This window comes from Convolutriloba macropyga, chromosome 3, assembly GCF_964194025.1.
Source record: "Convolutriloba macropyga chromosome 3, txConMacr16.3, whole genome shotgun sequence".
Classification (NCBI taxonomy): Eukaryota; Metazoa; Xenacoelomorpha; order Acoela; family Convolutidae; genus Convolutriloba; species Convolutriloba macropyga.
This window is the reverse complement of record NC_134470.1, coordinates 6051234-6066320: the sequence shown is the minus strand read 5'-3', so window position 1 is coordinate 6066320 and position 15087 is coordinate 6051234. Positions and strand designations below refer to the sequence as shown.

General features: G+C 32.8%; 1 protein-coding gene across 1 annotated transcript in view; it reads left to right on the top strand.

Moving 5' to 3' along the window:
• LOC142335942 (sugar transporter SWEET1-like) overlaps positions 1–11863 on the top strand; it is a 95877-nt gene extending 84014 nt beyond the window's left edge. Inside the window, exon 6 of the mRNA XM_075384348.1 lies at positions 11792–11863. Coding sequence (XP_075240463.1) covers positions 11792–11863 — 72 coding nt within the window. The remainder of the gene's footprint in view (positions 1–11791) is intronic.
• The last annotated feature ends 3224 nt before the right edge of the window (positions 11864–15087 follow it).

Sequence of the window (15087 nt, the reverse complement as noted above, 5' to 3'; positions counted from 1 at the left end):
CAATTACTTTGGATTTAAAAAAAAAAACAGCAGAGAGACATTAAGTACAAATTTTGATGCTTCATTCTCTTAGAAGTGGAGTGATCAGACGGTAAACCGATAAGAAAAATTAGACCGAGATCTTGGGGGCTTCAGGTAATATGAACTACAAAGCTAGGAGAGACGCAAGCGAAGCAGATTTCAGCTAAATTTTATCTGTGTTGGAAAGATTTTTTTAAAATTTAAACTATTTCATTTCTCTTTCAAAATAATTGAAGACTACTGCTTGATTGTTCACTCTCTGTCTCTGATGAAAAATATTTCTTGCAACTTTGTTTACGTTCTGAGTCAAAATCGCAATTTATTTGTAGTGTTCATCCTCTTTCATTGCTGTCGATTAGTGAGGTGAGATCATCATTTTTGCATTTGCGTTTCAAGATATCATCTTACGAGAGAACGTCTATTGGATATCAAATGGCTTGAAAAATTGTCCTGTATTCTTTTGTTTCTGGTATTTTGTTTTAAGGGTTTTTTTAAGGGAATATTTTTAAAAGGGTAGAATGATATGAGCAAAATATTATAAATTTTTTTCTGGGTTTCTCAATACAATGTAGCCATAGATTAAGGAAAAAAATAAGTTGGTATTTGTTCACAGTTTTCTCACGAATTAGGATTATGAATACTTTCTCAATAGTCGCATAAATATTTTGCTCAACCTCATTAGCAAGAAAATAAAAAATTTCAACTTCAAACAAAATTATTTGATAATCAACGTTTCTATTTCTATCTGAAATTTTGACAGTTACTTATTGACTGAACAACTTTTCCGTGAAATGCTTTATTGGTGGGTTAAAATAATTAACCTGTATTTGATCAGCTTTGGGAGAGAAAATTTTCGCATAGCTTGTTGCATAACTCCGAATGAGAAATTTCCTAAAATATTTTGTTAAAGATTTCAGATATTCTTTTGAACATATTGCAGGAAAAGTGTCTAATACCTTACAATTGGGTCCATTTTTATAGATAGTTTATTATGTAGAAGGTTTAAAATTCACAGAAAAGACAAAAAAAAAGAAGCAGACAAAGTGTTTTAATAATTTTTTTGCGGTGTTCATCATCTTTCATTGCTGTCAATTAGTGAGGTCAGATCATCATTTTTGCATGTGCGTTATAAAATATAATCATACGAGAGAATGCCTATGCGATCTGAAATAAACTTTTCATGGACGAAATGAGCCCCAATATTAGCGATTATCAGACAACAGTTATTAGTTGCCCAACTTCTTCTCAATAATCAAAAGCTTTTCTTTTCAAAAAAGAACACTTGAAAATTTTCGATTTATATAACAATCAGCTTGCAAACCCTTGGAAAAGAAGTGAATGCATCCATGATTGACGTTCAAATTATTTTGATATCAAAGACGTTGTTTTGGATTTCATACTGCAATGATTTATCTTAAGGATAGCAAACGTTGCCTAGAACTTTTTAATCAGGATATTGAGCCGTTACAATTGTTGTCATCGAGTTTGGTGAACACATATTTTGCTTCACTTTTTAAATTTTAGCGAGTTCCCAAATCTCCTTGAGTACTAAGTAATCAATTATAATTAGGATAACCTGACGTAAAGCCAAGTCAATTTCAGCAGCTTCGGCAAATTTTATTACAGACCTCAAATCATAACTGATTCAAAACTATGATCACGTCATTTTTTACACTTGCCAAGTTTTGGCCGAGATTTGGGAATCCAAGTTTTGAATGCTTTTCTCAAAAAAAGTTGCCTTGAAAAATCGTCGTGTACTCTTTTGGTTCGGGTATTTTGTTTTCAGCGGTTCATATATGGAAATTTTTTTATATGGGTAGAATGATCTAAGCAAAACATTATATATTTTGTTTTCTGGGTTTTTCCTTACATTTTAGCCCGAGAAGAAGGAAACAAAATTAAATGAATATTTCTTCACAGTTTTCACACGAATATAAGTTATCTTTACTTTTTCCATAGTATAATAAATATTTTGCTCAATCCCATTAGCAAGAAAGTGAAAATTTGAACTTCAAAGAAAAGTAGTCTTGGATAATTAACGTTTCGATTTCCATCTCAAAATATGACAATCATGTATTGATTAAACAGCTCTTCCGTGAAGTGTTTAATTGGCGGGTGAGAATTATTCACCTGTATTTGATCTATTTTGGGAGAGTAAATTTGCTTATAGCTTGTTGCATAACTCCGAATGTGAAATTTTTTAAAATAATTTTTTTAAGTTTCAGATACTCTAATGAACATTGTGCAAGAAAAGGATCAAATACCTTACAATTGTATCCATTGTTATACTGTAATTTGTAGAAAGTTTAATGATCACAAAAAAGACAAAAATTCAAGACATTGCGAGAATTAAAAAACCTGACTTAAAGCCAAGTCAATTTTAGAATTGGGCAAATCTTATTTCAAGTCTCGAATCAATACTGATTCAGAAATATGATTACGCCATTTCATTGAACTTGCCAGTTCTCGGCTACAATTTGGGACCTCCAAATCCGAGTTTGACCATTTTAAGAAAAACACGACAAGAAAAATTGCGGGTTTTCTTTTGGTTTTGATGTTTTATTTAATCTTCAAAAATGTAAATTTAAAGTTATAACCACAACAAAAACGTTTGGTTAAATATTTACATTTTCAAAATCGCCTCGTAAATATATGAATAGTTTGGTCTTTATACTTCAGTAGAACAAATTTCTAAAGCCTCTTACTTGTCTATCTATTGGAAAACGTTCATGCAGTTTGACCATTTCGCTGCTTAGTTTTTCCTTAAATTTGTTTTTAGTTTTCTCTTTTTGGATTTCAATTGGCAAATTATTCCACTTCCTAGAAAAATTTCTAATCAGTGATCTGTCACTCCATTTGTATTGGCACTTATTTTTTGGAAAGTACTGGAGAGTTCTGGAGTTTTTGGTCAATTCGTACTTTTCAAAAATCTTGAATGAGGAGTTTTTGGTTTCTCGACTGCTCTCGTTATATTGTGAGAGGAGGTCAAAAAATTTAAGAAGACAAACGTTTTTAATGAAAAGCTCTGCTGGTAAAATTTTGTCTTTCAATAATAGATCTCTTGCGCTGTCAAACTTTTTGCACAGGTGGCAAACCTTTATTCCCCAATTTTAAACCTTTTAAACTGATTCTTTCATAGAAACGTTTTTATTTTGTCGAATAGTATTATTACACAATTTATTTTTTCTGGACTTCTGCTTGCATAACCTCAATGCCAAAAATTTTAAGATAGCCAGAAAAAAAACAAAAAAAATTAGATTGATATTCATTAACGATTTCTCGTGAATTTAGTTTCTCGTTATTTTCTCTTTAGTAATACAATTTTTTGCTCGTTAGTCAGAAAGTCAAACCTTTATTTTCTAGAATATATGCTGGATAATTAACGTTTCGATTGTCAATTAAAATTATGACAGTCATGTTTTGCTTAAACAGCTCTTCCGTGAAGTGCTTAATTGGCGGTAGAGAATAATTCAACGTATTTAATCAGCTTTGGGCCAGTAAAAAATAGCATAGCTTGTTGCATAAAACCGCAAGAGAATTTTTTGAAATATTTGATTACATATTTCAGAAGCTTTCTTGAAAATCTCATAGGGAAAGGGGCAAATGCTTTTTACAATTGGGTCAATTTCTTAGGTTTAGTATGTGAAAGGTAAAAAAAAATTCAAATGCTATTTTTTTTATCTTAGACATAATTAACAAAACAATGCTAACCTTGCGTATCATATTTCCGGTTTTCTATTTTATCTAATTCCATAGTCAGGACAAAAAATCGAAATCAATTGAAGGTTTTGAGGGCTCCGATTATGTTGCTTCATATTTCACATTTTGTGTTTGTCGCATTCAAATTTAATCGCACTTCTTAGCACTCACTCATGAGGAGTTTTAATCCCATTTTGAAACTAACCGTCGAAATTCAGAAACCTTATTCAAGAAAAAAATCGCAAGATGAAGACCAGCTCTTGGAGTAATAATCAAATACAGGCATATTTCAAATCTGTTTAAAAAATTAATCTGCAAAGAGTCTATAGGTTGATTTTTTTCATCAGAAAAGTATTTTATCTTAGTTTAAAACTTATGGACTCTTCGGATGAGGAGGCAAAACAGTATAAACTTCTTCTGTTTTTAGTAACTTTTAGCAACTTTTAGCCTCAGAAATTAAAAGTTCCAAATAATCTTTACTTGTAATATTTCTCTTTTATTGTCAAAAGTTTTTTTGTCAGAAAAGGAGACTTCCAGGGTTTTTAAAAATAAAAAAATCAGAAAAATTGGAAACGCAGAAAAGAATCGAATTAACACTTCTTGGAAGCAAAATTTAAAAAAACGTTCCAGCTTCCCAACTTCGCGTTCACAGACCTTAGATATCAAACGGTCACTTTGATTTTAAATTGTTATGTCTTATCTAAAACATATCAAATGATGCTTAGAAAATTTCAATCATGACATTATTAACTCAAAAAAATAGTTTTCAGCGAGATATTCAAAGCTCCCTAAGTTTTTATTTGTCATTTAGAAGTATGAAAACATTTTTACTTGAAAATCTCGATTTGGTTACCGTTACAGAACATTTTTATTGCCTATTATCCAGCAAAGAATGAACAATTGGACAATAGATAAATTTGAAAAATAAAATATGAAGATCTATATCGCTGATTAAATATAGTAAATATAGAAGGTAGATATCAGTCAGAAAATTTCAAGGAAGATAAAAAAGAAAACTTACAAATAAATACAAATTTTTGTTTGTTGACGCCCTGTGTGTAAATGTTGGCAAGTGTTTTCTTCTCGATACAAAAATTGCAAATTGTTGCAAAAATAAGCCAACACTTCAAAACTTTTCAACCTGAGTTCATTCCAGTTAATCTGTGAGTTAAATAGAAACTTTTGTAATTTTCCTAACCATGGTCCTCAGATTGTTTCATTCAAGTTAAAATAATTAAAAATTAAAAACAATAAAAACCGACGTAGGAGATTTATGCAAATAACTATGTCTCCCAGACCCATGTTCTAAAGGTGCTGTACTAAAAACTTAAACATGTTGAAATTATTTTTAGGGCATTTTTTTACAAAGTTAGCAAACTAAATTACAATTAAATGCAAATTTGACATTCTGTTTAAATTAGAGACGGTCGAATTGTTAATTTACGGCCTACTTTTTCTTAAATATTAGCTTTTCCGTCAACGGCCTATGCAGAACATTACGATGCAGAGGTATAACCAAAACGTCACGGGCAGATATGCCCGATGTGTGTATCTCGTGTTCGTGTTTACTATGTTAATACATTGAAAGTGGTACAATATTGCGGAAAATAGCTACTTTAGCAGAAGCCGGCAAAACGGAAGGGAATATCGTATCCCGTGTTCGCAAAAGCGTTCTAATTTTAGCCGCGAAATACAAGTACAAACTCAATAACCTATTTTTCGCGCCAGTTGTATCACGCATCCGCTCAATTTACGTATCGATTTTTCGCACGCAATGTAGCTTGATTTCGCATATAATCCGCAATAAAGCGTAAATTAATTGCTACTTATTTAATAAAGCCTTACTTATTACTACTAGTAGTACTTCAGTACTACTTTGTTACTACTTATAGTACTTTATTACTAATGCGAAAAAAAAGATACAAAGGATGTCATCTAATTTCGTTCATTGTATGTAACTCATTTTTGAGTCAATTTTACTTAGGCGGAAATTTTGGGGTATACCTCTGCATCGTAATGAATCTACAGTTGTATGATGGTACAGAGGTTATCACTGCATAAGCTTACTTCGATATGCACGGATTAATTTTGAAGCATAATTGGATTCAATCGAATCGTAGTCGCGCAAAATCTCGCTAAAAAGCCCTATTTCGGTTCATAAAACAACGGGGTTGAAATTTCGATTTACTGTCTTTCTCGCATAGTTTTGCAAGATCGTAGAGGGAATTTTTTTCTATAAAAACCATCTAAAAAGTTGCAACTCTTTTTTTTTTAATGAGTTCTCCTTGCTCAAAAATTAGGGAAAGCTATTTTTTCTTTGTTTTGCTCGGTATAGAGTTGTAATCACAATTTTTTTAAACCTGCTTCATTATTCAGTTCTTTCTGATTGCGTTTGATTTCCTGCGTTTTTATTTTTTTAGGAAGCTACAACTGTTTGTCAAATTTTTTTGAAAACAAATGTTTTATCAGGCTTGTGATTGCTTAAACAAAATTTTAAAAAACTAGTTTTGCAAGAAACACGCTTTGATACAAACAATGATATAATTGATTTTCGATGAACAGGCAAAAAACTGAAATCAGGACTCTAGTTAATCGAACGACGGTAAAGTTTTCAGTAAATAAGCGTCAGATCAGTTTTTGCAGTCAAATCAAGATGCGAAATTTGGTTAAGAAAACTGATAAGCTGTGCAAGTTTTTATTATTGTAAGAATGATGAAAACAATTATCTGAATTTTTGGTAAATTCAGCAGATGCAGACCATCACTTTTACTATGCTTTTTGTAGCATATCATTGTTAGGTGGATTAAAATTAATTATCCCTCATGCCCCTATGCCTTGGTAACGCGTTGATACGTTTTAGGTTTTACCGTCCAAAAAGAATCTCACGTTTTGTATTAAGATTATGCAGTCTCATTATACAAAAACTTGACATTTATTTAACATTTAGAAAATATTATTACAGCTTATAAAGGCAGAAAATTATACTCAATATTTTTTATTTTGTTGGGATACTTAGATACTAGTGAAAATGTAGGCAACACGCTATAGTGTTCTTCTGGATCATTCAAAACCAATTTTTCGCGTCAAAGATCTAAACAACCACGAAAACAATTCTTAGTTCCTTATTTGAAATATTTTTTGACTCTAGCGGAAATTCGAAGCTCAAATTGGAATTAATCACAAATACAAATTTTTTGTCGAAGGAAAATTTTCTAACCTAAAGCAATTTCCACAAAAATTGTATCACTTCGTTTATCGTATTGCAGAATTTGTTGAACAACGCCAAAAAGGACGTTTTGTCAATTTCTCGCAGATTTTTATCGGAAACTGATAGTTTTTTGATAATTTAAAACAAACTCATGTGAGTGCTGCCTATCATGCCAACCATGCTGTATCAGTTTCTAAATGCCTAAAATTGCTGAAATGGATCTCATTGTTTTATTCATTGAAAATGATTCACAAAAAATAAATTTGTAATGTCGAAATTAATACAAAAAACTCTTCTGATTTTTTTTCTATAGATAAAATATTTCAAGCTTATTGTATTCTCTCCAAAGTATTGCTACTGTTTTTATCAAATGTTCGCGTTATAGCAACAATCTAGCAGGGATGGGGTGAAATATTTTTCAGCACAACCAGATAAATTGCTTCTTGTCTTCTCATTTTTTAAACAAAATAAAAGTCTACAAAATCTATAGGACAGAAAATCAAAGTTTTACTTTCAATCAGCTGTCTTGGATAATTAAAGATTCGATTTCTGCCTCAGTTCTGACAGTAAAGTATTGAAGAATCAAAATTTCGCAGAAGTGTTTATTTTTCGCCTTAATTAAATCAGCTGATTTTTTTCTGCTTTAGGTAAGTAAATTTTTACTGAGCTTTCCGGAAAACAACAAAATTTTTCTACTCGTCCGGAAAGTATGCAAAAAAATACAATTTAGTTATTTCAGAAGATTTGTCCAAAATGATTCAACGTTCCTGAAGGATCCAACTTTTAATAAGAAAGAAGGTCGACACTAAGCATCATCAATAAACAAAAAAACGTATTGGATTTTTTTGTTTTCTTTCAAAATGTGCCATATTTGCTCAAGTAAAAACGATAATTTAGGGAGGACAAAAATTTTATGACAAAAATCGCAAAAATCGCAAAAAATAAAAAAAAAATCAAGAAATGGTCATTTGATTTTTGTTGAGCGAACAGGATTTTGACAACAAAAGAATACCGAGCAGAACTGATAAAAATTTTCGAAAATTGAGTTTTTTGTAGCGAATTTTGTTTTGACTATTAACACATCTTCTTAAATTAAGGATTTACTAAAAAAAGTTTTGGAGTTTATTTAAAAAGGAGACAAAAGAATCTATGAAACAACAAAAGTTTCTGTCGATCTTGGAAGAAGCTGTTTTATAACTCTTACGTCTTTAATTCTTAACAAGTTAAAAGGATTGTCAAAGACTTGATTTCAAATTGCTTTGTCGTTCAGATTGCTATGACAAGCAATGAATCTTAAAAATGAAACAAACATACAAGAAAAGCAGTTTTTAGCATCTAAATGTCTCTTGAAGCATGTTTTGTTTATGCTGTACGAAAAAAAAAATCATAGAAAAACTGTCATCTTCATGATTGGTTATTTTAGAAGAGTATGATTTATAGTTAAAAAGTTTTTTTTACTCGAAAATTATGACAAGCTGAATCAGTTCAACATTAAAAATTTTTTTGAAGTACATATTTGAAGCATCTCTGTCAATGATTTGCTTTCAAACTTCTTTAAAAAACTTTTTCGTACAAAAACATACACAGAATATATCAGCTCGATCAATTTAACAAAAATGGGGAAAGTGACTGATATTGGGGTAATTTTCGGAGTCAAATACACGTTTTGCAAAAGAAGTCCTATTTGAATATATGTTTGATGTGCCTGCTCAGGGCAAATGTTTCAACGCGACCAATTGAGTTTTACAAAATCCGTATTCTATTGTTGACAGTTTTGTAACAACTTTCTAGACTCCATTTTAGCAGTTAACACCTAAGTTTTACCGATACCTCCCAGGTTGAGGTCCGAGACCAATAATCTATATGCCCAGACCGCCCCTGACGGAACTTACTAATGTCCAGAATTTCGTGCGTTCAAAAATATTTGTGGGTTCTTCGTGCGTTCAACAGACCCGATGTCCAGACTTTAGCGCGTTTAAAATAACATGACCAGATTTCGTGCGTTGCAAGCCAAAATTCGTGAGCTCGTGCGTTCAAAAACACCTATGTTCAGACTTTCGCGCGGTCAAAAAAGACTCCATAGAAAGAAGATTCATCGAAGGGTTTATTGGAGGGCTGTGCACTGCTTTGGAAATTTTTAATAATATCTTAATTAAAAACGTTTTTGGTATGAAATATTCAAATTTAATATTCAATTGGCGTTTCCATTCCCTCTTTTTTGTTGCCCGATAAAAGTAATGGGCAAATACTATGTTTATACAGTTGTAGTGAATTAGCTACTTGTTTTAAAGTACCAGGTTAGCCAATCACGAAAAAGATCAGAGATCAGTTCTGCATTGTCCAGAATTAAATTTTCAAGAGTTTTGTGGTTTCTCGCGTAATCGCAGCGGAATAGCATTATGGCACAGCGGCCTGTTCCCAGCTGCACTATTTCTTATTATATTATATATTTTCTTTAATGACGGCATGAGGTGATATAGAAATATGACTGACCAGACAGTTAAGCTTCCGGCTGGCAGTACCTGCCCAGACGTTGTTTACAGCCTCTCAGTCGTTACTTCTGCCGCTTTATGTCAAACCAATGTACCAAAGCTTTGCTTAAGTTGCAAAATTGTAGGTCTGAGTGATCCTAATACTTCAATTCAAAACCTTCTCCAGACAAATCGGAATTTTTTTTACTTCGAATCCTAAATTTAATTTGGCTGATTTGACTCATAACATGTTTTTCTATCCATCTAAATGTTCAACCACCATTACCTCTAACTAAACTTTCTAACAAATTTTCAAGTAAGTCCCACAAGAGATCTCTTAATAGTGCAACAACTGTCTATATACATTGTCAACTACTATTCTTATATAACAACAATATAACTGTCCAAGTCAACATTCCAGCGTAAATTCATAGTTTAGACAGGCCATCACTTGCAAAGAATCCAATGACATTTTTTCATACGAAAAATATAAACGTACGGACAGGTATTTTCATACGAAAAATAATAAATGTGAGAACAGGTATTAAAAAAGCACCGCTGGAAAAACCAGAAATGGCTCGAAGTAAAAAATAATTGACTACCTTAACTGGCATAATGAACCACCTACTGAATCATTTTAATCTTTTTGAAACATTAAAAGGAAAATTAACAATGGATAAGCATCTAAAAAACTAATAAAGCATCTGATCATAATCTTTGTGCAAGTAGCAACTTAAAAACAACTATTGGCAAAATATCAAGTCAAACTATTAATAACCTTTCAATAAACAACTACCAAATGAAGTAAAAAAAAAACCGAGAAAAATATTTCATAAGGAGAAAACCGAGGCAAGGAACCAGTGTTTCGAGATAAAACATTGGCTAGTTTTTCGGCGCAAGTATTCATACACCCAACATCCGGTAGTAGTATATTAAATAGCAAAAAAAATGCTTAGAATAAAAAAACCTGAAAAAATTAGAAATTTATATTACAGATTTCAGTGAAGCGTGACCTGTTTAACATTCACTGACATATTTTAGGGATAACACTTTCAAAACAATTCTATGTCAAAGAAAATTTTTAGCGAGAAGCGCAAAATCATAAGAAAAAGTTTTAAAAAAACTTAAAAACCGACAAAAATCTAACTAAATATGCTTTTAAAGACTGAAATATCTTATACAAAAAAATCATAAATAGCTTCTATTGATTGATATAGCAGCCGCAACAGCTGGAAAAATTGACTTGAATCACAGAACTCCCCAAATTCTATAAAAATTGGAAGAACAACACAAACTGCTAAAGAAAAAACCAATATTGCAATGTTATGAAAAAAAAGATTAAAATTGAATTCAAAGAAAAATAGTTTGCTTCAGATGTTCCAAAATGCTTCCAATATCATTTTTACTTATTTAGATGGATGGAGCAGTCATTTTTAATTGAGAAAAGAGCTTAAATTTTAACAAATGCTTTGGAAAAGGCCATACGTGATCAGAGAAATTTTGCTCGCTGTGCGTAAATTTTTTTGACACTTACAGTTTACGCTCTCTTTCAAAATTCGGTATGAACAAAGCCATAATTCTCTCTTCTCTTTGCTCTTCCTTTTTATCAACAAAAGCAATCACAATTTTTGCACGTGCGTTATCATCATTGCATCATTGATGCCCGATCCCTTAGAGATCATCTATGTAGTGTTATGGATCGTCGCCCGAAACAGAGCTTCAATGGTTAAGAGAAGGAAGCGACGAATCAAAAAGTATCAAAAAAGCAGTCGAAATTGAACACGAAAACTATATAAAACTGAGAACTGATTTATTTATCTTAAACGTTTGTATTCTTTATTAATTCAAATAAGCAAAAATGATTTCCTGAGTAGTCCTAACGCGACATGCGTCATTTCCTAGTCGGTCAACGCGACATGCGTCATTGACTTTTACATCCTGTTTCAGAAAAACTGGAACGATTAAAAAATGAAAAATGGATCACCATAACTCCTCTTTGAGCCTTCAAAAAGACAACACCCGAAAGCAGTTCAAACTCTTTGAATTGTAATGAAAAAAGTAATCAAATTCTCTAATTGAAAAGAATGCATTGCAAAACGCTCAATTCTTTCACCCATAAATGTCCTTTTCAACTTTGAGAGGTCACCCCAAACAAGATTGTTGGAATGGATCCCGTCCCCAGTTCATGTCTCTACTCATCCAAAAACCATAAAGGACCGATAAATTGTATGAAAGAACTTTTGTTGTATTCTAAGAATTTTTGTATGGATCGTGTATTTATAGTCCATATTGATTGATTTCTCAACTCTTTGGGTTATTTTTTTTTAAAATTTTTTACCTGTCTTCGTTCCTTTATGTGTTATTTGTTTATTAGTTATATTTGTTTCTTTAGGGTGAAAGAGAACATACGCAACAATCCAGGGTCAAAAATGGAAGTGATCTACGAACAACTGAAGTCAACTGAGTTTTCTAGAGTTGCCGAAGTGTTGGAAAGCTATCCTTTCGTATTTTCGGCTCAGATAACCGACAATTGGACAACAATGACAAAAGAGGAACAAGAGAAGACATTTCTTTTCTTTTGGAGTCTTAGCATGACAAATGTCGAAACAGCTCCTGTCCAGTACACACAACTTCTGCTCGTTTGTTTTAACAACTGTATATTTTACCATCAACAAGAAAATAAATATTTATATGAGACACCTAAAAATACAGTTGAAATAGGTTTTTTCGTAAAAGAAATTTGGCTAGACCTATGAAAAGAATTAGGGTACACTTTTTAGTGACCTGCCTGGTCTAGACCAAATGGTTAATTTATAAAACTTGCAAGTTTCTTGCAAGTTCATACAAGGCGATGCATCGCCTTGCAAGTTTTTCTTCCAAAAACTTTCAAGTTCTTACAATTTACTCGTTCGACTTACACTTACAAGTTAACCATTCGGCTTACAAGGCTCTTACGAGACAACCCTTCATCTTGTGAAAATTTATCTTGTAAGAGCTTGCAAGTTCATGACAGCACCTTACAATGCAATGCATCGCCTAGACAAGATAACTATTCTGCCTATCCTGTAGGAAAAACACAAGTAAAACGTCGCAAGATATGAATCTACACAATTTCTGCGCATCTGAAAAAGAACCAAAAACATCAGAAAATTAATAATCTATAGCATCAGAAAAAGAATTCTTCTATCTTTTTTATTTAATTTTTCAAGTTTTTTTATTTAATCTTTCAAATTTCTTTATTTTCAAAAAATACCATCAACAGGAAAAAAGATAATTATTTGAGACACCTAAAAATTCAGTTGAAATAGGTTTTTTCGATGAAGAAATTCAGCTAGACCTATGAGAAAGAATTACGGTACAATTTTTAGTTACCTGCTGTGTCTAGACCAGATTGTTAACTTGTCAGAACTTGCAAGTTTTTCAAGATCTTACAAGGCGATGCATTGCCTTTCAATTTTTTCTTCCAAAAATTTCTCATGTTCTTGCAAGTTACTCATTCGACTTACAAGTTGCCTTCAAGTTAACCAATTGACTTACAAGTCTCTTTCAATTTAGACATTCGACTTACAAAAGAAACATTTGGCTTAAAAATTTCTTACGATATAACCCTTCATCTTGTAAATCTTCATCTTTTGTGAGCTTGCAAGTTCCTAGCAGAAGCTTACAAGTCGATGCATCGCCTACCAAGTTACTGCAACAAAAAGTTACAAGTTCTTACAAAAAAAACTATTCTGCCTATGCTGTAGGAAAACACAATAAAACGTCGCAAGATATGAATCTACAGCATTTTTGAACATCAGAGAAAGAACAAAAACATCAAAAAATTATTAATCTGTACCATCAGAAAAAAGTTCTTCAATCTTCGTTTTTTTCATTTATTCTTTCAATTTTTTTTATTTTTCTTTTTCAAATTTTTTCATTTTTCCGTTTTCGATTTTCTTTTTTTTTGTTTTCTTGGGTTGAATGAAGATGAGTTGACGACGGGTTGAAGATGGCAATAACAGGAAATTTTTCATACGCTCTCAAACGCACACACACACACACACACACACACACAAACACACACACACACACACAAACACACACACACACACACACACATACATACGCACACGCACACGCACACACACCCACACACACACACACACACACACACACACACACACACACACACACACACACACACACACCAACACACCACACGCAATGGTGTGTATGGTAGTATCGGATTGACAGATGTGCGCCAAGCAACAAAAGGTAATATATCCACAGAGTTGCCGAAGTGTTGGAAAGCTATTCATTCGTATTTTCGGTGGGAGGGGGGCGGTGAAAACAAGTGTTGAGATAATGATTATTTAGGTGACGATGTTGACAAAAATACGAAGTCCTCCAATTGGGTTGCGTTGCTTGTGTTCTGATTGGTTGATATTCATCATTGTCGTTTTATTATACCGTGAAACGAGTAGATTAGATTGAATAGAAGATTTTTGTCACAAAATAGTCGGAGCTGAAAGTTAAGGTTGCTTTTTGATAATTACATGAGTAGTCCTTTTTTTGTTCTATATGTCCCTGTGTAACGAACAGGTGACAAAAAATTAGCCCCATAAGTTAATGGCAGGTTTATTAGATGTTCTTAAATCACTCGAAAAATTAGATTGCGCAACTAGAGCAGAGTTGAATAAAAAATAGTTTATCAAAATAGTGCCCGCCTACAAGTACAGAACATGACAACCCGACTTTTTCGAGAAAAAGCCTGAAGTTTTCGTTGAGTGGGCCTGCTTGCAAAGGGGCTGCTACTTAGGATAAAAATATAAAAATTTGTCTGATGATTAGTTGAACTGATTTCAATATGATTTTTTATTACAATGGCAATTTTAAAAGCCGAGCATAATATCAATTTAAAAAAAACTGAAAACAAATTTTTAGGTGCGCATAAAAATATGAAGATGAGCGCACATAAAAACGCGGCTCCGAGATAAACACGCTGCAAACGTTAAATTAAAACAAATAATAATAATCAAAAACGAAAATTTTGTGTCAACCCAGGTTGCGGTCCAGACCCAAATTGGTTTATGATCAGACCCAGTCGAGCGCACACCCGTGTGTTCCCAGACCGAAATTACAGGGTCTGGAAGGAAGTTCGAGCGCACTACAGTCTGGACGATGGTCTGGAGATGGTCTGATCAGAGGTCTGTTTGGTCTGAAAAGTCTGATCATAGGCGGATTCGAACGCACTTGGGTCTGATCAGAGCCGACTTCGAGCGCAATTGGGTCTGATCAGAAATGTTTTCGAGCGCAACTGGATCTGACCATAATTGCTTGGAGCGCAATTGTGTCTGATCATAACCTCTTCGAGCGCACTTGAGTCTGATCATAGTCTGATTAAATTCTGGGCAATGGTCTGAATTTGAGTCTGGACCATGGTCTGAAGATGGTCTGATCAGAACACCTTCGGTCTGAAAAGTCTGATTAGAGACCTTTTGTGTCTGGAAAGTCTGAACAGGGTGAATTTCCTTCTGGACAGTCTGATCAGAGATAATTTTGTTCTGGAATGTCTGATCAGACGAAAATTTGGGTCTGGACCTCAACCTGGGAAGTAATCTTGTACTGTCTGTTTCAGGCTGCGTTGGGGTGTATTTCATCAGTGTTGAATGCATATCTTGTTGGGTGTTTCTTGTTCTGCTCAGA